This window comes from Triplophysa rosa, linkage group LG2 (assembly GCF_024868665.1).
Source record: "Triplophysa rosa linkage group LG2, Trosa_1v2, whole genome shotgun sequence".
Lineage (NCBI taxonomy): Eukaryota > Metazoa > Chordata > Actinopteri > Cypriniformes > Nemacheilidae > Triplophysa > Triplophysa rosa.
In genome coordinates, this window is record NC_079891.1 from 4,769,078 (window position 1) to 4,794,300 (window position 25,223).

The 25,223-nt window shown below is 39.3% G+C and overlaps 1 protein-coding gene across 1 annotated transcript; it reads left to right on the forward strand.

The window, feature by feature from the left end:
- The first annotated feature begins 416 nt into the window (after window positions 1–416).
- vps37d (VPS37D subunit of ESCRT-I) lies at window positions 417–24,668 on the forward strand. Its single transcript, XM_057325425.1, has 4 exons — window positions 417–726; window positions 7,949–8,120; window positions 21,429–21,511; window positions 23,843–24,668. Exons 1-4 carry the CDS (start codon window positions 559–561, stop codon window positions 24,317–24,319), a joined length of 900 nt encoding a protein of 299 aa, XP_057181408.1. The 5' UTR covers window positions 417–558; the 3' UTR covers window positions 24,320–24,668.
- Window positions 24,669–25,223: the final 555 nt, after the last annotated feature.

Genomic DNA, 25,223 nt, shown 5'->3' on the forward strand with positions numbered 1-25,223 from the left:
TTGATGACGTCAAAGTTCTCGCCTTTTCTGTTGAAATCTGGGATTAGTAGTTCAGAAGCGGTTTAGCGGATTTTTGTTAATTTGTTGTAATCTGTTTTATTGCAATTCTTTTGGAAACCATTTCCCTGTTATTTTGTTATTTGTGTTGTTTTGTATTCTGTGTAAAACATAGCCCGTAAAGTAAAAACATTTATTTTAAAGATATGCAAATTGCACAGATTTTGAAGTCTTCTCTATGACAGACTGATTGCTCTATGCACGAAACACAAAAACACACAAGAAAAAAAGATTTTTGTGGGTTTATAAACAAGAGACGCGTTATTACATTATTTCGTACTCACTATTTTTCTTTATACGTTTTTTAAATACATGATGAAGTTACTGCTGCGGCGTGGCGCCTCCTCGCGGTGAAAGGCGAAACACGCAGGCGCCTGTAAACGTGTGCCATAGTCTCTCAGCATTGTCTCCGTAAAACACTGGAGCGCCTTCATGCCGACGAGAGCTTCTCCAGCAGCACCACTCCCGTCTTCACGTACATGTGAACAGAATGGAAGTTAAATGGCAGGTAAACGGAATTGTTTAGTGCGGATCTCGGGGACGGGAATGTCCCAGAAAAGGGACGTGAACTCTTACCCAGATGGGTACAGGGTCCTCAATACCAGTGAACTACGGGAGCTCCTACAAGATGAAGACAAAATGAATCAGATCGTGCGACTCAGTGAAAAGGTATGTCTTCATTTCACACACACATTGTGGACATTTCTTTGGATACGTCTCAGTTTTACCTCAGACAAGATGATGCTGGACTTGCCATTTTAACTATGTGCTGTAGATTATTTCCTTCAACACTAGAATGATCGTATATGATTTGTGCAGCGTGCTTTGCATTACACGCCATCCCATACATACATACCTATAGCACACAGCACTGCGCACACGAATGGCAGGCTGTAAATCCTTACATTGTAAAATAACGTCTAGCGCGGATACTCTTTCTTCAAGAAATGTTTCTCGAAAATTTGTTCTTGATGATGAATTGCTTAAAGTTTTTGCGTAAAAAGTAAACAAAATATAAACTAGGCTATTAAAATACTGTGCTACTTTACATATTCATGTTTTATGATCATGCGTGCTTTTTCCCATTATTTCGACTCTACACATTGTTTTATCCCTTGTATTTCTCAACGAATTGCATGTTTGTTGTGATATCGTTTTCACAATTTTTATGTATTGAAACGGTTTACATGTGAGATGCACAAGAGCTCTGTTGGTGCATTCATTTGAAGCTTAGAAGACCGACTGATCCGGTGTCAGTTTAGACTGGGATATATGACATTTGAGATGTAAATTGCTGTAGCTCGACACCAGGTTCCTGCATGCCTGCAGGAACCCAGACCGTGTTATTTGTAATGTAAGGACAATATGTTTGCACTAGCTCGTAAATACAACTCTAGTTTAATGAAACACAAGTCTACACACAATTTTCCCATAAATTAAAGGTTCCAAACCCAGCAACCCAATTTTGTCTGTGGGGCACAAAAGATGTTGTGCAGAATGTCATGTGTATGTCTCACAACAAAACGTTCTGTGAGGAACAGGCTGAAATAATGAAAATCACCCCACTATTACTCAAATCCAATTTTTGGACATAAGAACTTATTTGTCAAAATCAAGGTGCCAAGTCTGGATTCCATTATTAGAAGCCAGTGGATACATACATGATCAAAGCCTTGGACCAGTGGTAAACGTATTTGAAATCCTAATGATACCAACAAAAATAACAGCAGAAACGCCACACGTCACATATTGCATGCATACCATTTAGCCTACGCCATATGGCCTTCTGCTTGCTTCAGTGATGTTTTCCGTGTTTATTGATAATCGTGCATTTAGAGTTATGTGATGGGGCCATAGAGGTCAAACTCCCAAAGGCTTGTGATCTGCAATGCACATCACCATTCCCATCACAAACGGGTCAATTCATTAACACTCTGACTTCTCTAAGGGCAACTGCAATGAACGCTTCACAATGGTCTAGTGAGCTGGATACAGCTCTTGTACGCATGAGCTACATTCTCTTACGAGAGATTGTGGAATTTTAACTGAATGGAAAATGCTTTATAATACTCGGGTGCTGTTTGCTATGAATAGCAAGGAGGCGGCTTTTATGGTTAACTTTATGTGCTCATTAGGCATACAAAGGGGAGAATCAGGCTCCTTCCTTGAATTAATCAGTGGTAGAAGCAGAAGGTCGTTGGTCATTCATGGTTTATTGACCAAGCTGAACTATCTTGCGCTAAACAGATGGTTTGTACTGTATTTTGCCTACGTCGCGTACTCAGTGGGTACAGCCGTCTTTTATCATATGGCTTCGCATCGGTTTGCTACTTTTCATGCTTTCATATAGAAAACCTTGGCATGGATCTGACAAAGTCATTTGTAAATTCGTCACAAACAATGTATGGCTATTTTGTGTTGTGAAGCATAGAAATGTCGAATAGTGGAATCGGAGGGCAGCAGCAAAACCATTTTATTTGTGAAATGTGGGTTTTGTTATGTAATGACTGCAGTCGCATTGAATTCACTGTTTGCATTTCCAATCGAGTTGGATGTTGTCTGAGAAATACAAAATGCGAATTATCATAAATCTTCTCCTCACTGTCCGAATGTATACAAATAAATTCTGTCACATATTAGCCAAATGAATTACCGAACCCAGAACTTACACATTATTCAATTTCTATCCTTAAAATGGAACTGAATATGTGTACGTGTTAACTTGCTCTAAAAAGATGCTAACTGTAAATGATTGACATTGAATTATTGATTCTATTGACAGGCCTTGTTTCGTTTCAGTAGTCACCGTGGGGCTGTTTATTTGTGGCCTCTATTGATTTCTTATCAATATTGAGAAACCAGAGGTTATGTGAGGCTGTAATCCTAATGGAGGTCAAAATTTTGATCAATCCAAACCTAGCAGGACCTGCGCTGTGTAAAAATAGGCTCAGTAAGGTATTTACCAGTTTATGACCGTTAGCATTTTGTCTGTCAATGTGTTTTACGACCATTATATCATCCAACCCACATGGTCTGCAGAGGACTTACATCTGCACAGCGTATAAACAGACATACAGGCAGCTGCAAGCGGAAATAGACGGTCTGTGTCAATTCCTGTTTAGGGAAAATGCAAGCCATTCCGAATGCTCTCTGTAGGTCCAGGGATTTTTCGTTTGCATCAGACAGAGAGGAATTGGACCGACAACCGAGATACTGGAAAGTCTAAACACGGGCATTCATGTTCAAAGACCCCGCTGCGATTTCTGGCTTTAGAATGTTCATCATCAAACCGCATGAGTGAAAACACGCTCACCAGCAGGGCCTGGACTCGGACACTTATTGGCTCCGGGTGACTTATGACGCATGCGGCATACTCAGCAGTATGAAATACTAAGAGCTGGAGTGAGAGAAAGAGAGCCTCAGGACGGTCTCAGATGTTCTTCTTAAATGTGCCCAACTAACTAGAAGATTGATCGCAGCGCTTTTTAAAGAGCGGTTTGGAGCATGTTTCTTAGCTGTCTTCGTGGTGTGCAGAGATGCATCCTCTCCAAGACAAGCCACATCCTTTCCTGTACTCGCAACGGCTCGCATGAGTTGGGTTTTGGGGGGTTGGTACGTGGAAGGATTCTGGTTGAAAAGTCAGAGAAGTTCATATGCTGTAGTAGATGAATGCATAGATCTGTCCCAAAACGTATGGATTGCCTTTCTAGATAGCAAGTTTGGGAATCCCAGGTGTGCGATCGGAACATAAAACCATGCAGCGTACTGTATTTGTGCTTCCTTTTTAAAATCAGTGACCAAAATCTGAGACGGCATATCATTGTTCAATAAAAAAGCACAATATTTGTTTGTATTTTGTGTGTACTATATGCTCATTACGCTTTTGCATTTGTAGCTTAGCAACATGACAAAATCTGTTAGTAGCAATGCTTCGTGCAGCAGGTAGCGCCGCATGTAGAGGATGCACATATGCAAAGCATTCCAAAAGGCTCACTTATGAGGTTCTGTTTTATGTTGACAGACATTGTACACATAGTTGAAGTTATTGTTTTCAATTTTTAATTCTCATGTAAAATTGATCAAGGGAAATGCGATGCATTTAGCAAACAAGTCACATCTGGTGCGACATCCAAAATATAACAGCAGTTGCAAAAATATGCAAATTTCCTCAGAGACTTCAATTTCCTACTGTGACCAATACAAGGTTTTTCTGTAATTGCATGAAATTTAAACTAAACTTTAACAGCAATGCATAATAAACCCGGCATGCTTGGGGATACGCCGCTCGTATTTAGAGTACTAGATAAATATTCATGTGTAGTTTAAAAAGAACATTGGGTTCTAAGCAGAGCGTCGGTGTAATTTGTAGGTGTCGAATGAAACGGGTTTGCAGAAGAGATAAGAGAAACTCTGTCTTTGGCAAAGCCGCACTTTGGATTATGAGTGAAAACTGTTGGAAAATATATGTCTAGCCATATCTAATTCATTAGCCAAATCATTTGTCATCCTGTCAAGATCTTCAAATGCATCTGCAGTCATGCGATCAATCTGTTAGAGATCATGCACTCACTTAGTGGTCAACAACATCTGTATCGTCTTTAAATAGATTCCTAAACTTTAAGGGATTGTTCGGAAAGACAGCAAGCTCTCTGTTTACAGTGAAACCGTGGAAACGTTGGAGGACATTTTTTGCTTGTCAAATAGTGGTTTCTTCGGCTGTAATGTAAAACAGTTAACCTAGGAACAACATTCCTACTGTATCAAACAAATCATAGCTCTAAACCTTACTATAACCTGTAATCAGAGGGAAATGATGGGTTGAGACGGCTGTTCAAGCCCCTGTCCTAGGGCTAATGTACTTTTTGCAAGTTAATGTAACTGCTTTAATTTACTCTCATGCCATCTCCGATATATTTGACTTCCTTTTTTCAGTTGAACTCAAAAAAATTATTTTAAATTAATTAACGTGCCGTCAAGTTATCTTCTTTTATGATACTCAGATGAGTGAAGCTCCAAAAAGTGGTAAATCCATCATAAACGTAATCCAAATGAGTCCAGTGGGTTGATAAATGTCTTCTGAAGTAAGGCGTTAAGCCGAGAACTTCAAATCTCATTGGTTTTTGCATGTATGGTGACTAGTTGCGTGTTTTGTAACAAGACCCAATGATATTTAAGGTTTTCGATGTGCCGCACTAAGATATGCTTGTTTAAGTTTCAGTTTTTAAAAAACAAGTTGACAATATAAATCGTTCCGTAAAATAAGTTTTATTGTAGTTTTTTAATATTTTAAATTAAATTTAACTTTTTTGTTTTTAGTTGTCATGTTATTTTTATTTACATTTTTAGCGATTTTGATATGTGCTGTTGTCTTTTTATTATATATTTGTTTATTTTTATATTGCCTTTTATATGTTTAATGCATTTTTATTTCAGTGTCAGTTTTAGTTTAGTTTTTATTTATTTTCACTTAATAATTTTAATTTTAATGCTAATCATCTTAGCATTACACTGTAATGCTGTCTTTTAGATGCGCAAATCTCAACACACAAAAGCAATGGTGATGCATCCCTACACAATTAACAACCAATCATAGGTTGGATAAAGCGATGAAAAAGTTTCCCAATATAAAGGACCTCATGTAACCTTAACAATCCTCTCCGATCACACATGGTGTTTTGAGTTATTACAAGCATCTCCCGTTTTGACATCTTCAGAAGACTTCATCAAACCCGACCGCCATTCTCACATTCTCTCGAGCCGAACAGATTCAGTAATGTGCCACCAGTGGGAATATCACCCGTCATGATTGGGGGTCTCGCGCTGGAATATCAAGAAAGGCAAAATACTCGTCGAGCGAATAAATCATTAATCCTCTTATATGCTCGGCTAAGCACAGTCAGGCACCCTAATTTTACCCAAGTTTTGAAATGCACAAACTGCCAGTTAATTTTCCCTTGCAGCAACAGAAAAGATAAATGACGTTCCAGCATGACCCAAACCTTCGGTTACTGTGAAAGAAGGGGTCTGTGGTTTCAATTCATGTCTGAGAGTTTGCGAATGTTTTCCATGAGAACATTGGTTTGGATGTGCCTCAGTGGTTAGTCGTCTAGTGGTCTTGGGCCGTGTCATGGAGGACGGTCCGAACGACGATCCTTAAAGTTTAAAGTACAGATTTGTCCACAAGCCTTTGTGCCAGGATTTCTTGCATCATGGGACCCTGTTTTATTGTAATTAAGCAACATGTGGCAGACTGAGGTGGTTGGGTAATGAAGCATTGTCTGACTGCCTCTCCAGGCTATGTTCCTATTTCGACACACACTCTCTATCAGAGATCTCATTTGCTGCTACTAGGAATAATCAACTTAAATTCATGGAACAATATTGTATGAACGTTCATGTTTAGTATTGTTCTGACAAACCGAACTTTGTGAGGTATCTTTAGCTTTTTACGATGCTTTTATGCGTTTATTATTTTCATTTTAAATTACTTTGGTTTGACCTACAGTTTTTCTGTCTTTGTAATGAATTATGACTGCAAAGTCACTCCCATAAAGTGATTTAAAGGCATAGTTCACAGAAAAATGAAAATTCTGGAATATGAACTTGAATTATGTACTCGTTTTCATGTAGCTCTAAACCTTTATGGCTGTTTTGTTGAACACCAACAGAGACGTTTAACAGCATCCATCCATACAGTGGATGGAAAGTGGATGACAACCAGGTGCTGTCAAGACAAAATCCAGCACAGAAGCTTCATTCCAGATAACAACGGTACAATAGTAACAAAGAACGTTGTGATAACATTCCACTTACGTTATGACAACGTTATTTTTGGATGCGTTTTAAATGTTCAACTAACGATTATGCAAACATTTTTATAATAAGTTAAGAACATTTTAGCAGTTATATCTAAAGTTGATCTAATGTTCTTTTAACATTACTGAAAGAATGTTTGTGAGAACTTTTAGAGAACATTAGCATTGGTTTGTGTACTATATTTGAGCTTTGTGTAATGATCAGACTGAAATTTAGGTTGTTAGTGGTCACTGTTTAATGTTATCGTGTAGCACATATTGCAATAAATAACTCCTTTTTGCTCCTTTTGTTTGTTAAGTATTTTTTTGGAGATGAATATTCCATGATGCTAAATCTTAGTCAAACCAAATACTAAATGTCTTTATATTCACACATGGATATGGGCGCATACCCAAATCTGCTTTCATAAACAATGAGCTTTTCCATGCAAATCAAGCAGATTAGCCAAAGTACTCCGTCACTTTGAAATCAACATCTACAGGCTATTATTTTCCTGTTCCTAGGCTTTCCTTATTGGCTAATCGGTAATGGATATGCTCATGGATTTTGTTCCTGCAAACGCAGAGATGCATTGCAGCGTAACCTCATATGACCCACGAGGAATTAGATTGTATTGAGTTGCATTATTCATTCTGTCTGTTTGACTCAGAAGTCGTGAATACAAATCTGCTCTCTGAGGTTTTGTATTCCTTAATGGATTTGCTTGAAGATCTGCGTTCATAACAACTGTTTAATGATGCAAAGTAAAAAAAAAATTGAAAATACTTGAAGAACAATGGATGGAAGAAATGGACTTGGGTGGACATTCTGTTCTGTTGTAGAAGTTTTTTCCATGCAACACAACAGGAGATTCTAGGCAGAATATTGGTCTTGCTTTAGGTTGTTGAATGGGTTTGTTAACGTTTTGAAGTGATACAATCAGTTTATTCTGTCAGTTCTTCTCAGTTTTTGTAACTAACAAGTCTTTCATCTCCAGCCATTGCGTTCAGGCTTCCGATTGATGTATTACTGTATGTTCGGCTTTGCTGCTCTGATTTATTTTCCTGACGTGTGTTTAACGGCCGCCTGTGTTCAGTTCCAGGAGCAACAGCTGGACAGAGAGACCTTGCTAGCGACCAATCGGAGTCTAGCAGAAGAGAGCCTGTCACGTCGCCCTCATCTTCAAAATGGCAAGCTCCAATTGGCTGCAAAGTACGAGGAGCTGGCGAAGCTGACCACTGCCTGCCGCGAAAAACAAAGCCAACTTGGTGAGTATTTATGGGAACTCAAACTCTTCAACAGTGGGGCTGCTGGAAATCTTTGGGAAATTTTTATATTGGCCGCATATCTTTAAGTAAACGGCTGTTGACCGAGCAGGTTAAGAGCATTTAGACACTGCTGTTGTTTATCTCTGGTGGTAATATTTCAATATTGCCTGGCAACGTTGTTCCATAAAAACACACCCTGACATCCGGCACTGCTCAATAATTCAATGTTAGAGCACTTGACCCATGCCTGAATTGTTGATCCGTTCAGTTGTGCTGGAAGAGATTCACCTTCCATCGCCCTTCTCACCGGGGTGGAGCGGAGCGGGCAGGTCCCAAAGGGTCGTCTGGGGCCGCGAGGTCCCCACCTGGTTCCCCCACCTCTTTTCAACACCAGACAGGAATAACTGGTCTCATATGGACCAGGACCTATTTAAAGTTCTCAGGTTACACTTCACAAACATTTTTTTATGGGGCTTGAAGTGACTTGCTCTCTTTTTCACTCAGCATGGTCAGAATAAGAGAAATATTATTGTGTTCTTTCATGGTCGTCCTCTCTTTTGGCTGTAAATTCAGCCGGTTTCTCAAGCTCCATGCTTTTCATTGGCTTGCTGACATCAGTGTCGACTATCAGCGTGTGCATCAGGGAGCTTGAGGGTTAGAAACCAGTTTAATATTTTGTTGATCATTTTGGTTTTCTTAAAGAAAAGTTGTAAGGGTTTGAATAATGACTAATAAACTAAACAAAATAATAAGAAAATGTTCTTGTGCCTCAGTTTGTTAAGACACAAAATCTGTTTACATGAATGCAATTACAGCTTAATTTTGTTGGCAAATAGCGGAACTGGTTTTGTAAACATTTGTATTTGGTTAAAGCTCTTTATAGAATTATGGGAGTTCATTTGTTTATTATTTAATCTGTTCACCCACAAATAAAAATTCTGTCATCATTTGTTACTCCTCATGTTGTTCAAATCTGTGGAACTCAAAAGTAGATATTTTGAGAAATGTCTCAGTGGGAGTCAATACAATGGAAGTCAATAAGGGGTTCATTGTTGTTTGGTTACCGACATTCTTCAAATTATCTTCTTTTGTCTTCTCCAGAAGAAAGTCTTACAGGTTTAAAATGAAATGAGGTGAATGATGACAGAATCTTCATTTTTGGGTAAACTATCCCTTTAAATTGTCTAAATGGTCCTAGATAGGTTGGCTTTTGGTTATACATTATACGTGCAGTTCCTTTGGGTGGAGTTGGCTCCTGTTAAACAGTGTTTTGAGAATAATCATATGCCTTCCTGGTATCCTTGAGCAGATATCTTCAGGGTTTGTAGGATCATGACCCCAGTCTACCACATCAATCTCATGTTAAAGTATAAAGTTTACAATGTAGGCCTAAGTGTACACTTCAATTGTAAGTGCATTGGTATTGTACAGTAGTTGTGTTTAGTTTGCACTTCTACTCCCTCTTATTTCAAATGTTTAAACACTTTAGATCAGTGGTTCTCAAACTGTGGTACGCGTACCACTAGTGGTACTTGAAGAGACCCCGGTGGTACGTGAGGTGACACGACAGAAAATTAAAAACTATATATTAATTTACATTTCGTGTTTTAAATACAATTTCAAATGTTTAATACGCCTGCGAGCAAATTAGGTTTCTTATGTATTTCTGCACTTGAACCACTGTTTAAAGCTGTTATTATTGCTGTAAAGTGCTAATTCAACACGCGCATGCATCTTCTCGAGGTTAAATCAATGAAGCGCGCGTTGCGATGTATTTTTGACACGCCACTTAGATAAAAACTGCTGCAGTAAAGTGTAAGCCTCTGTTTGTTATATACAGCTGTTCTCTTGATGTTAAAGTATACGTGTATTTATTTATCTTCTGTGTTAAATGTTCTTTCCACATTGTTTGTCTTTAATATAAGTTTGTAGGCTTTCTGCAAGTCCCCACAAAGTTAATAAATCCCCCATAATATTCCAAAAGAGCTTACAGAGCCCTGTTTACTGTGTACTACAGAAAAGCGTTTTGTGTCAACTATTACTGCTGACTAACTTGAAAACATGTAAACAACATGTTTCTTTAGTTTGTGGTAAATAAAGTGTTTGTATTATTATTACTACATTAGAATTGGAGGACGAGGTGGAAAGAGAAAGATTAACAGCTCTACTATTAGTTTAAGTTTTTATTCATGTGATTTTCTATGGCGGTCATTAGGTGGTACTTGGAACAACAAATTTTATTAAAGGCGGTACTTGATCTGAAAAGTTTGAGAACCACTGCTTTAGATTGTTTAAACATTTTGTGTTTGGCTTCGTTTTACATGTCGTGTGTTTTGACACATATAGGCTATCTGTGAAGAACAGCTTTGCTTACAGTGTGCGAAGCCAAGACAAACAACGGGTATCTGTTGTGTGCTCTGATATTTGCTGAGAAAAACTGCCGGCCCAGATGAGACCCCAGAGGTCGACTTGGAGTCTTTGGACTTTTTCTATGGCATTTGCACCATCAGTCTTCCTGTTTCACACCTGTTTGATCTGTCCACACTCATAATCTGTGTAGTAGTAAATATAATTGACTTCAATGTTTATGTTAATTTGCATGCAGCATGTTATGTTTTTGCAATCGGGATGTGCAATTTATTACTTAGAATATTTTAATATTGAATATTATTTCAACCAGTCTCACGGCAGTTCGTGACATAGTCACACAATTTAGAATCTATTGATTTGTGTCACTCAGCATAACTTTCAACATACATACAATGTGTGTATATACATACATTTATATATTTGTAACCTGACTTTAGAAGTCTGACAAATTTTATGAGGTGGCAATGCAACGATATAGGGCCAATCTAACCCGGCCTAACGTCACAGCGGCAAAGTCAAATCATGTTAAATCGTACGAATGAGATCGTACGAATTCACATAAATGAGCCACCTTGTAAAATAGGTACGAATTCCCATCAGATTGCGTTGATATATACTTAAACATATGTGCATATGAAAGATTAATTGTCCATTAACAGGAATCGATAGATAAAAGTTTGTGACTATGTTACAAATTCCTGTGAGATTATGTTGGTCATTACATTTCCCAAAGACCTGTAGTCACTAGACTAACTTAGTGGAAACTGTGAAAACGGTATAACGTAGTATATATACAGTAGCTCTTTATTGTTGTATTGGTCATAACGACTCAATGACATTGTTTGTGTGTCTTTCAGAAACAGTTAGAAAAACTTGGCATTATTACGAAGCATAATTTTCAATATTGATATATACACTGTATATCAAGAAATATTAGCATTTAGATTTATGCATTTGGCTGGTGCTTTTAAGTCACTTACAGTAGGGTACGTTCAGTATGTGTGTTTTTTGGGAATAGAACTTGGGACCTGTGCTGCTAGCTCAATGCTCTCCCAACTAAGCTAAAGTAGCGCTACAATATATATATATATATTCTAGGACCTATTCTATGGTGACCTAAAACATTAACCCACCCTACACCCCCTATACTCTAGGGCTCACATTCTAGCACTCCGTACAGAAAGACTGATATGAATTATTTGTTGATTTTTTTTACCCCTCCTCCCCATTGTGCAGTCTTAGTGGTGATGCAGATCCATTTGAAAGGGCTTTTGTTTGCGAGCCCGCCTCCAGTGCCGTTCAAAAGAAAAGGCCGAGATTCATATGATAGTCTCAACCGCAGCCCCACCCCTCATCCGAGTCTGGGAACTTAAATCTGGGGGAGATATTGGAAAACTCGGCGGAGTGAAATGCCAGCAGGAAATCGAACTGTCGAGGAGGAGGAGAAGGCAGTGGGGTTCCTTCAGCGTCCCACAGGGCAACAAAAGATCAGCGGAGGATATCTGCAAGTCCGCTTACACGCACTGACAGAGCTGTTTTCTCCTCGTACAGGAAGTTCTCATCTCCACGGCCGCATGGGCACCGTTCCACTCTCTTTATTTCTCTCGCAGCTGCCGGCCAATGACGGAAGGAGGGTGGAATGTTCACCTTCCTGTCACCACGCAGCATTCGTGTACTCGTGCCTCCAGCTGCAGGCTACAGCCGGATGGGTGGGAGAGGGATCGTTCTCCCAACCCAAAACATCTGATTCTCATTCCTTTAGAGCCGAAAGAAAGAATGTAAAGCTGTTTTATTGCTTCATCAGCTGAGGCCAGAGGTTTGGCTCGAGGCTTGCGAGTAATTGCGTAATAAGACGTGACTGTGAACGGCAGACGTTGGGAGAAGAGTTTGGCTCTAAAAATGAAAGGTGATCTAATGCAACGTGACGTTGAATGACAGTGTTTCTCTCGTGTGGTGTTAATGATAAATGCGAAAACTCTAGAAAAGATCTCTCGACCAATCAAATGAGAGAAGCAAAACAAATTGACGTGTAAGATTATTTAATGCCGCTCTTCCTTCCTTTCCCCTTAGGAACATTCCTGACCCGTACTGTATGTTTTCTGGAAGGTGACACGACGCTGCTTTGCGATACATTATCCTTCCCGCTTCAAAAGCAAACAGCTCCGCAAGCTCTTTTATCTTTAACAAAGCGTATCGACACTGTTTACCCGAGGCTTGACCTGTGACACAAAACCTGGTCATCGACCTCTCAACACATACCTGCCAAACTCTCACAACTCAAAAAACAAACCCCTCGGGGTGGGGAGGGGAGCCAGCCGTCATGGCAATCGTGAAAAGGGCATCTTTGTCTGGAAGTGCCCGTAAATCACACGGTCAAAAGGCATGCTGGGAACTCTTTGAGAGAGTCTTATAGTTCCCGTTGATGGAAGGGATGGTCATTAAACGGATGTGAAGTGTCTCTGCCCCTCTTCCAGTGTTTGAATGGAAAGGGGCAGTTATCAAAGTTGGATTAGGGCCACTGAGCTACCACACACAATCTGGATTATTCGCTCAGCGGGAGAACAGGGCCTCTTCACGAGCTTTTGAAATCTATCTCCTGAGAATTTGAACCCAAAACTGGGAAGTCTGCGCCTGAGGCTTTCAAAAAAATATACTTGACGCATTGTTCGACATGGCGGAGTTTGACGCGTTCACATAAGCTCTTTGAGCTTGGAAAGGAAAATTCTGTTATTGTTGACTCGTATTGCTTCATAACCCATATAACAACTGAGTGACTTCTGTGGAAGACAAAAGAAGTTTTGTGGAGAGTGCCTCGGCTGTGAGCGAAATTAGAAAAAGTGCGACATGTAAGCAGCCTATTGTACCTGTTTTGTCATGCCCTTCTTAATATTTCTGAGGCACAGACCTAAAGTCTTTTGCTACAGCTAATAAGTCTCATTTGTGTATATTACATTGATTATATTTTATTGCACATTATGACAGATCGGACAGAGCGCACAGATTTGCTCCGTTGAACACAAAAGAAAATATTTTGACGATTGTGGAAAAAGATATCTGGAAGAATGTTTGTAACCAAACAGTTCTGGGGCACCATTGACAACCACAGAAAGAAAATAATATGGTTGTCAATGGTGCCCCAGCACTGTTTGGTTACAAACATTCTTCCAAATATCTTTCTTTGTGTTCAGCAGAACAACGAAAGTCAAACAGGTTTGGAACCCCTTGAGGGGGTGTAAATGAAGACTTTTGATGATTTTCATTTTTGGGTGAACTTTCGCCTACTATCGCCATCTCTGTTTGAAACATTAAACTGCTGGTTACTTTACCTACTTATCTTAAAGGGACAGTTTACCCAAATATAAAAATTCTGTCATCATTTACTTGCCCTCAAGTTGTTCCAAATCTGTATAAATTTCTTTGTTCTTATGAACACAGAAATATATTTTAAAGAATGCTTGTAACCAAACAGTTCTTGGTCACCATTGACTACCATAGTAGGAAAAATCACAAAAAGTGAACTGTTTTCTTTCTTACATTTTTCTAAATATCTTCTTTTATGTTCAACAGAACAAAGACATTTATGAAGTAATTATTCCTATAATGGTAGTCAGTGGTGGCCAAGAACTGTTTGGTAACAAGCATTCTTCCAATATGTTCATCAGAACAAAGACATTTTTAATTTTTAATTTTTAACTGCACAAATATATGAAACAATAATTTTTCCTACTAGTCAATGATGTCCCAGAAATGTCAGTTTCTAACATTTTTCCAAATATCTTTCTTTGTGTTCAACAGAACAAAGCAATTTATACAGGTTTGGAACAACTTGAGGGTGAGTAAATTATGAAGAATTAAAATTTTTGGGTGAACTGTTGCTTTAACGTGAATTGAAAAATTGACGTTTTCCGCAAAATCAGACACAACGGCTCTACTTATTAAAGGGGTCATATGACACGGCTAAAACGAATATTATCGTTTGTTTTAGATGTAATGCATACACGATGTAAGGTTAAAAACGCTGTATTTCCACATACCGTGCATGTTTGTATCTCCTCTTTGCCCCGCCTCTCTGAAACGTGCAGATTTTTGTGCTATGATTGGCCAGTTAACCAGTGCGTAGTGATTGGTCGAATACTGCAAGCGTGTGACGGAAATGTAACGCCTCTTACCATATTTGGAACATCAGGTTCCAACGCAAATGTACTGACAGGTACGCCCACCTTACTTGCGTATACATTTGGGCGGTCTTAGTCAAATCATACCACGAACTGACGTAGATTTGTGGGGGTGTGGTTACACGAGGCGTTTCAGGCAGGTCTGGGTGAGCATTCGCTTTTAGATAGAATGCATCTTTTGTTCCGACACTTTAATTTTTGCAATTTTACGTGTCTAATACATGCATGGGCAACTTATAACGCAGACACAGAAAAACACGTATTCGCGCCATATGACCCCTTTATTATTTATTTATGTGCTTACTCAATTTCTGATCTTTGTTAACTTTGAATCCCCAAAAGATACAGTTTGCAATATTAAAGAGGTGTAGTGAAGTTGGGCATGTTCAGATCCATTGAGGTTAGGTTTGTTAAACGTGTTTGACCCAACCGTCAAGCCTTTTAATTAAAGTGAAAGGTCGCCTCGGGCACCTGTATCCCGTGTTTGGGCTTGTGCGGTGCCCTCCTCACATTGTCTGAAACCTGAACAAAAGCCCTCTGGAAGTGCATTCTTCTTAAGGGCGCTGTGTCTTCTAATTCACATAATGATATTTTATCAAAGAATTGTGCAGAACCGAGCATCAGAGATGTCAGCTCAGTAGATTTGCGCAGGTCTTTAAAAAATGAGATGTGCAAAAATGCATCATGATGACGATTCGAAAATGACAACTATGAATGAACTTGAAATAGATTTCATAGTAGAATAAAACGGACTGAAATGAATGTTGTGACAAAATAGACACTAAATGAAAAGGGCATAAAATGAAAAAATTGTTGACTAAATATATAACATTGGCTTTGCGCGTTATTCATTTTTATACAGTGTAACATTTGCTGTCTGAAGTTGTTCCTTTCTAATGACAGAGAAGCAGTCGGTGGTATTTATCTACAAAGACCACAAAAGATCACCCACTGTTCTGTTATTTTGTCAGGAAGTGAGTGGGGGTGCAAAGAAAGCATTTCATATCTATACACACACATTTATCAAGTCAATTGTAGCTTCTGATTACCAAGAGTTCCATTAAATAAAGGCATTGTGAAATTGTTTGGTGTGGAATACATGACAGATAATCAAAAGTAAATCAGTTTTTCCAATCAGCCGTCAAACTCGGTCCAAAGGGGGTTAGCTGGTCTGTCAACCTGGCAAAAACTTGGGGTTATGATTGTTTTAAAGTGGTTTCCTGCTCTTTTAAGCTGGTTAGACAGCTAAACACTAGCTTCATTACATTTCAACTGATATAAGAGGGATAACAAAAAAAACAACATGCCTTCATGCTGACAAATATCCCCTCTCTCTATGCTTAGCAATGACTTATATCCGTTGATATGTGACTTGGGTTGACAGAGGCGCATTGTGTTAAGAAAAAATGACCGGTCCAACGTGTCTTGCATGCAAACATTGTTTTGTATCCTCAAGACTTTGAATGCAAAACAATTCGTCTTCTATATTCTGTGGTTTAATTGTGCTCAGAGGCATGCATAACTTTTTATTTTTGGGGGGATAATTACCTATCCTGCAAGACTAATTAATTGAGTTTCGATTCAACACAGAAAACTTTATTGGCTTGACAAATTGCACGTGTTGCCAAAGCTAACAGGTTCTCAGGCAACAGACTATAAATGAATAAATCCAAATCAGCTCGGTTTTCATTAGGCTTTGTCCCCAAGTGTACCAAAGCATGTAGGCATGTGAGCGACTTGGGATGTTTTTAAACAAATATTGCATTTCTGTCAAGGAAATTAATTGATGCCAATTGATTAAATAAGTCATCAAATTAACAAGCCAAATGAAGTGCATACTTACGTGTCAGTGTTCTGCTAAGAAAAGCCTCCAAATTAAGATCGTTTTATACATTTACATTATTGTGGCAGACGGAAAGTCATTGAATTGCAAAATTGAATGAATGATTCATGTAATTATGTTGTTTATTTGATCTCTATATCATTAAACGTAAACTTATTACGGGCCCGAAATGTAATTGTCCATATGTGTCTTATGGGTCAATTTTTCGAAATTGAGATTTTTACATAATCTGAAAGCTGAATAAATAAGATTTATATTGATGTATGAGTTGTTAGAATAGGACAATATCTGACTGAGATACAACCGTTTAAAACTCAGGAATCGGAGAGTGCAAAAAATCAAAATATTGAGAAAACTGCCTTTGAAGTTGTTAATCAGGGGCACTGTGGCAGGCCATCCACTCACAAAAATAAAGTTTTTATATATTTAAGGTAGGAAATTTACAAAATATCTTCATGGAACATGATCTTTACTTAATATCCTAATGATTTTTGGCATAAAAGAAAATTCGATAATTTTGACCCACACAATGTATTTTTGTCTTTTACTAAAAATGTTCCCGTGCTACTTAAGACTGGTTTTGTGATCCAGGGTCACATGTATGCGTTAGACACACGTCACTGACCATATGGTCACTGATAATGGTTTTATTAAAGGATCACATTAAATCGACGACAGCACTACTCACAAGACAAAATGTTGCATTACAATAATATGGTTTGTGCTGACAAAGTCATTTCCCTCCATGCATTAAAACTAGTAATGTCATTGACATGCGACTTGGGTTGTCACACAGTTGTGTTGCAAGTTTAAACCACATGTTTATTACTAATAGAGAAAGTATTTACACTAAACAGTTCATTCTTGTTTCATCATGAATGATAATATCTTTTGCAAATAGATGTGCACTTGCATATATTTGCTATAGCAACAAAATAAATGAATTGCTTTTCGGTTGAATTCAAAATGCCTTATCGGTTGGCCAAATATACATGCGTTATCAACAGAATGTAAATCAGTAAATCTAAATGAGGTTATTTCACATTCCCTGGTGGTCTTGAGGACTTTGGGCTGTGACTTGAGCTGCTTGCAAATGTTGCTTTCCTGTTAATGAGTGTTTCCTCAATTATGGCCGATTTAACGTCCCAGGGGTTTATTTTTATTAAAAACGTTTTCTTTTAGTTATATGGCTGTCATATTAAAACTAGGACACTTTTTACCCAGCCTTCATTTTTTATCTACTTGTCAGATACCTTTTTATTTATTAAAGTTATTTATTTACCCTCCCAGACTCAGACTTTAATCATAAAAATACAAATTCACTTGGTTGTTGACTGCATAGATTTTTTTTCCGTTTCGAAACCTGCATTTAAAGAGCTTGTTGTATAATGCTGATTTGTACTACATAATCTTTAAGTTTTATGTTTTACATTTATCCAAAGAGTGCATTCAAGGCAGTTCATATGGGAATCAAACCTACAACGCAATGCTCTGACATTAAGCCACAGATTTTTTTATTTGTAATATTTTGGATTACTCAAAATTCTGTAAATAAAAAAGAAATGTACTGTTTGTTGGCAATGCTTGGTTTTTAATTGGAAACAAGGGTAAGATAACTTTTTTGAATAGCATATAATAATGTTAATAGTGGACGCACATAATCTCAAAATAACTGAATATTGTCTGATTTATTGGCTTTGTTGATATCACTACACTAGATTTCTTGTCTTTCTAACTAGAAGTGTTTCACATGGGAGCATAACTCATCCTGCTGCGAATAAATCTAAATCTGTGCTCATACAATTTGTTGTTAAAGTTGACAGATGTTCTTTTGATGTTATTGTAGGGAGATGAAGAATCGTCTTTTGAGCAGAAATGATTTTCCATCCAGAATAAGATGTTTTATGATTTCCACGTATAAATGGTAACAGAAGACTAAACCAAGGCTGTTCAGTTTGAACTAAACAATTGCGGTCAAGCGATACAAATGACTTTCATGGATTCATGGCATTCATGGACGGGACAGAACTCGGCACTGGTTATTGATTCCTTTAGTTCAGTGAACACCATTTTCTTTTCTCAATAATGAGAAAAGATGTAAAGCTGTTTTAAATGTTTATATATTAAGTTTTGCCATACAGGAAATATAGGAAAGTGCATAGTAAACCATTTACACCAATTGCAGGTGTAACCAGGCCACTCAAGCCACAAACTTAAGTCCTGACATAAGGCATATTTATGATGCCAAATGTAAACCACAATATTTCTCAACCAAAATAGCTGCATTTGTGCTACCGCTATACCACAGCTCCAGCTGAAAGCCTTGCTTTTAGTTTTGGCTCGACTATGGGACCAGTTTAATCAAAGGGCTTCAATCTGCAGCGTCAGAGCGTTGGGACCTCAACTCCATTGTCAAAAAGAGCCGCAGCCACCACTGAATCCCACGGATCGCATCTCCGTCTCCAATGGACTCGGCTCATGGTTTGGACACCCTGCGGCCCGTCAGCACGATTCCTCCCCAGTATGTAGGTCACCCACAGCTGCTCCCCAAGTGTTTGTTGGACTGGCTGTCGCCTTCCATTACGTTTCATTGTTGTGTGGGCTGCTGGGGTCATGCACGTGGCTGCCACTCTCCCACGCCGAGACGCTTCAGCACTCACGGATGCTGGACAGACATGTACACGCTAACACAGATTTTTATGTACTGAGAGGAGAGCATGCAGGGCAGTGTTAAAGTGCCCTGTTAAGAGTTATTGGCACTGCATATACTTGAGACGGTATTGGCACGAGTCCATAGATGAAGAGGTGAATTAATGTACGAGTCTTCCTTCCACAAGAGAATTTCAAAGTGATTAACTTTATTTTCTTCTGCGGCAAGTGTAGTGAATTTATCACAGCAGGTTATAACTTGGCACCACTTTGATTTTACTTCAGTTTAATTACATTTTTTTATTTTTTAGTGAATGATAAAAGCGAATGTTTGTATCTACAGTAGTCTTGTGGGCTCTGAAACTTAGCTCACTTAAAATAAAGTTATCACTGTTTTGCCGTGGCTTTTTGGACACTTTTTGGTGTTCTTTAATGTACCTGTTCCTGTATTAGGAAATATGTGTCGGCCTTTCTGTGCAATTTTTGCATAGAAAGAAAAGGTTCATAAAGCAAAGACTGACTACTTTTATCAGATATTAATATTTTGTTCACCCTTTGTTGTTTTGTAGAAACGGAATTGACTCGGTAAGCTTTGCACATGTGTTTCATTTTTTGCCAAGCCTGTTTAAACTCTTCTCAATGCTGAGCTTCAGTTTAGACTCCAAGCGCCGCTACACAACATGCATAGAAAATTCGTAAGACATCTTTAATAATACAGTGGAATAAAAGGCAAATGTGTCAGTTTTCCAAAAGTTGGATGTCACTTTTGGCCACTATTGTATATCATTGTACTATATATTTCCAGTGTGTAGTTTTTTGGAAGATCTATTGACAGAAATGCAATATAATATACATAACTATGTCTTCAGAGGTGTATAAGACCTAACATAATGAAGCGTTATGTCTTAGAAATAGTTACGAAGATATTTATCTACGTACACCGCGGGTCCCCTTACATAGAATTCGTCATGTTGTTTCTACAGTAGCCCTAAACGGACAAACGGACAAAAGAGTGCTTTTTGTAAATACGTTATCTCCTTCGACAAAGAAGCAATAACATGACGACATTTTAGTTCTTTGTCAGCCGCTGTAGTGCTTTGAAAGGCAGAGGTGGAGTGAACCATCGGACGCTAATGCTAATTTGCTAATTTTCATACACTGAACCTTTAACAAATGTATGAAACCACACCCTACTCTAAGATTTTTTCCCTCAGCTGCCCTAAACTCACAGTATTGATGATTTACAAAATCCGTTCTGTAATGGTTAATCCTAAAATATTATTATTGTTTTCCACAAATTTTTGAATTGACGAGAAAAACTTTTTTTAAGCACTTTATTGTTTTTATTCAGATGCCCAATTACAGTTATTTACCTGCAGTCCTTAATAGAAAAATATGTTTAAATGGTTGAATGTTACGCTTGAGGCACTTCTGACTTCTGAGAGAAGTTGAATGTGCCGACTCAAATTTGGGTATAAAACGTAAATAAAGACTATTTAGTTGTTTAAAGTTTGTTATTTGCCTAAAACCTCTTAGTTTTATTAAAATATTTAGCTTTTTCTTTATTATGACAGGCGATCTAATAAATATATGAAATCCTCCATACTATGTAAACTCCGCACTGGTAATGATCATCTGATACTATAATTCTCATAATCTTTAATTCAGAGCAGCTCTGGTTTATTGGAGCACTAATGGTGTCATGGTTCTGACCTCTGTTTGCCCTCCATGTCCACTGACCCGGCTTTTCACGTCCCCTATGGACTCAACACATGAGCTGATTAGCATAATTGTCAGTTGCCATAGTAACCCCAGTACGACGCTCGGTGTGTCCGAGTCCCTGTGCACCAGTCAGCGGACATGAGCTAACAGAAAGTGATTTGCTTCAACAGTAACACTCATAGAGACCCGAGAGCAGCTTCAGTCCCAGCTCTTTACACAGAGACTCCTGCACAGCTGAGCACACTGATCATTGATTTTCAGAGACTCTTTCAATCTTCTTTTTGTTCGACTGGTACACGGTTACCCGCCCCTGTGAGGCGGCGTACTTGACTGCAGTACGTCTGGAGTAGGGCACTAACCCCTACAAACCGATTGAATGTTTAATTAAAATCCCATTTATTACAACACGCAAGGCGTAAACATGACATTCAACGCGAGTCCGTTTTTTTATGTGAGGAACAGAACTTCGAAGTTATTACTATCGCTCAATTGTGCGCCTGTGTTTTTGTCAGTATTGAAACTGACGGAGATGATTTTCTTTTTCTCCAGAGGCCTTCACAGAGAGACACAGCCCTCACACCGCTCACAATCTGCTTCAGGAGGAGGTGACGCGGGCGGAGGAACAGTCTGAGGTAACTGCTTGGTCCTTCATGTATCCAATTTAACCCCAAAAACCTCTTGCTGTGTGTGTTGTTGGCTCAAGGCCGCTCTTCCTGTATCAAAGATGTCAGAAATGTGTACAAACACTTGCGGGTTAAATCTTGGCGTGTTGTTTTCCAACAGTGCTCTCTGAATTGTTTATTCCGACACGCTGTTGCAAGAACATTTCTGTTGAACAAGAATAAAACCGAGTTTGAAGGCTGACAAAAGTGTTTGTGCTGGAATTCCTTATTCCATAACCCATCGATCCAGTTTCTCCAAGTCTCCTTTTGCTACTTTACTTCTTGCAAAGATTAATTGGTGATGTTATCAATGATTTGAAGCATTGACGGGCCTTGCATCATAAATAAGAGATGAGGCCAACGCATCAGGGATGTTGTCATCAATCGGATATTGTCTTTTCAGGACACATTTGACGCAGAATGAAAGTTCTTTCATCATTGACTCACCCTCATGTCAATCCAAACCTGTATGCAGACCACAAAAAGGATACGAACACACAACCACCGAGACATTTCTCAAAATATCTTCTTTTGCGTGCCACAGAAGAAAGAGTCATATACAGGTTTTGCACGACGTGAGGGAGAATAAATGCTGACGGAATTTTTATTTTAGGGTGTACTGTCCCTTTAAGAACAGTTCACACTCGTTTCTCCTTTACACCAAACTATAAGCCCGCAAACATGCTACATTTTCCATCTCCGTGATTTTTTCTTACAGCAGACAGTAAGGAGGAACTGAGCGTGAAATCTTAAGGATTTGTTAGTTTCTAGGGCATCCTGCCTGGTTGCTAGGTAGCCGGTTGCTTACTGGCCCAAGTTAAAAAGCCCTTTCTTATCCATAAACGTGCTTGGTTTGAGATATCATCTGTGTTTATAGCACAAGCTGTATGGGATGAGTTGCTTACCGCACCAATAGACTAAACAAATTGTTCATTATGCACACAACAAAACTTAACATCAGTTCTGTTTGGGATATAATTCAGTTTTTGCTCGGCCGTATCATGGTTTCCCAGTTTTTCATCCTTGAGCTCATGTTTCTTGTTAGCATTCATTGCATGATGTGTTATCTATTCAATAATAGCTCAGCACAACACCTACTGTAAAGGAAAACAACTGTATAAACATCTTTTGCTGTGGTTTTAACCGGCCCACCCGCCGGAGCATGTTTGATTGATCCGCCCCAGGTTAAATGTCCTCCGGGCTGTAAATAAGCACGGAGTCTTCCACCCCACACGGGCCCGATCGATCGCTCGGTGACTTTGCCGTTAGACTCCTGCTGTCTGATTAATGATCCCAATTCATCATAAGTGAGCCGTGCTGAGATCCAGCCTTCAGCGGGACATGTGCCAGAGAGAACATCAACACAGCCCGAGTGTTTATGAGACGGATTAAAGACGTGCATCCCCAAAGGCCTCGCATATTATATTAGTGCTTCTAAAAGCATCTGGGTGAAACTTAAAGCTGCAAACTTTTAGGTTATTGTTGAGCAAGTACATAACAGATTCACTTTGGGGGAACCTCGCTTTTCCTCGTTCCTTTTTGTTTTGGAAATTCTGACATTATTACAACAAAATCAAGTTTTTGAAAACGGGTGTCCCACATTTAGTTTGTCGTTTGCTGTGGGCAATTTCTTAGACTCTATTGTTCCTTCTTAGGACATTTGGGGGTGGGTTTGCGCAGACGAAACTTATCAATTATTCAGACATCCATACCGAGGTAGACAGAGGGCAGACACCTGCCCCCTTAACCGGAGGCACACATTAGGTCATGTAAAATTTATAGTGTTCTTCTTGGGACAGCATGCTGTTGTGTTAAACAGTTCTTGGCCACCATTGACTACCATAGCAGGACAAATATCATTGTGAATTCTCTTAAACACAAAGAAGGGATTTTGAAGAATGTTGGAAAACAAACAGATCTGGGGATTTTTTGAGTACAATTATAATTTTTCCTACTATGTTAGTCAATGGTGGCCAAGAACCGTTTGGTTACAAGCATTCTTCCAAATATCTTTCTCTGTGTTCTGCAGATTCGGAACAAGTTGAGAGTGAGTAAATGATGACAGAAATTTTTTTTGGGTGTACTTTACCTTTAAGTCTGTGCAGTAGTGACGGAGATGCTTGCCTCAACAAACACCACTAATGATGTTAATTTGGAATGATGTGGTTTGTATTAAACAGCCTGAAATAGCCACAGTGTTCCTTGGAACACGATGAATCACAGCAAGGATATTTGTAGTCTGATGTCCGGCTTGAGTTCCTGACTTCTAATACCTGTTTATTTGTCCTTTGACCTTCCCAGGAGCTGCTGGAGCGCTTCATGGAAGGCCACGTGCCCCTGGAGGAATTTCTCGACTCCTTTCAAAGCAACAGGAAGACGTACCACATCCGCCGCGCTCAGGCCGAGAAGCTCCAGGAGCTCCGCCGACCCGACAGGAAACAGATTAAAAAAGTGGAGGAGCACAAAAGGGAAGAGGAGCAGAGGGAATCTTGCCCGAACGGCATCAGCGCTCACGCTCCTCCGCGCGTCTTCCAGCTTCGATACGGGCTGACGCCGGCCATTCTGCTACCCCTGTCCTCCACCTCTTCGGTTTTGTCCCCTTTGGACTCACGCTCGGGCCAGTCTCGGGCTTCGGGGCCCGCCGCCTCTCGCTCCTGCCCAGGGCAGCCCGTCGGCCTTAGAGTTATTGGACAGTTACCCGGCTGGCCCGTGAGACCGGTCCGATTGCAGCAGCTGTACAGGCCCAGTCCGCATCAGCCCGAACCTCCGTGCCGATAGCGCTCATCACTGTGAAGTCCTGGGCCGTCAGCGGCGTACGCAACTTACACAAAGACCACATGAAGCCTTTATTGAGTCGATATATATTAATGATGCTGCCATCGGAAAGTCACGTACCCAAAAAGGGAAGAGAGCGGAAAGCCATAAAGTATTCGTTGCTTGTCGTCGCTTGTCGGTTTAATTTCTTTGTTTGTATTCGTGTCTGTTTGGTGTGGACGTGGCAGGTGTTTAGCTGCTGTTTGTGTGAGGTAAAGTGCCCTGTATGACACTGCATTTTGACTGGATGGGGGATTTTTGTAATGTTGATGGTGTTCAATAAAGTCTAATCGTGATGTTTATTATAAACTAATATCTTTGTTGCCTCATATTTGATTTTCTGAGTCTATTTGTGTGGAGTATGTTTCTACTTACAAATAGTTGGGACTGTCTTTAAACAGTTTGACTGCATTTGCACGTATTATTTACACAGCTGCGCCTGTAAGTTTTAAAGTCATGGACGCTTTGTTTTTTTACCCTTCGCAGCCGAATCTGTAGAGCGAAGGTAAAATCTCGTTGTTGTCTTGGAGTCGGCTTTCAAGTAAAAATGAATTTGCTGCAGGGTAACGCTTTGAGATTTAAGACGCAATTCAGGAAGGTTATAAATAAACTTGGATTAGCATAAAATCCGTACTCTAACATCACATCTAAGAGTGTGGGATTTATTTAGTTATGGAAATCCTGTTATGGAATGCCTCCTGTGGACATCAAAAGCTGTTTATTTGTTATGACAAAAGAGGCTGCACTTTGTTTCAAGGCTGCACTGTTTTGCTGTCGTAATGCGGCTGGAGATTAAATTGTATATTAAAATCAGTCAAGATTGCCTATGGAATAGACATGAATTATTACAAGGGAGGGTATGTGCCAT

Coding starts and splice junctions, on each gene's coding strand:
- vps37d (XM_057325425.1), top strand. CDS start 559: ATGGCAGGTAAACGGAATTGTTTAGTGCGGATCTCGGGGACGGGAATG. Junction 727..7,948: donor TCGTGCGACTCAGTGAAAAG/GTATGTCTTCAT, acceptor GCCTGTGTTCAG/TTCCAGGAGCAACAGCTGGA. Junction 8,121..21,428: donor CGAAAAACAAAGCCAACTTG/GTGAGTATTTAT, acceptor CTTTTTCTCCAG/AGGCCTTCACAGAGAGACAC.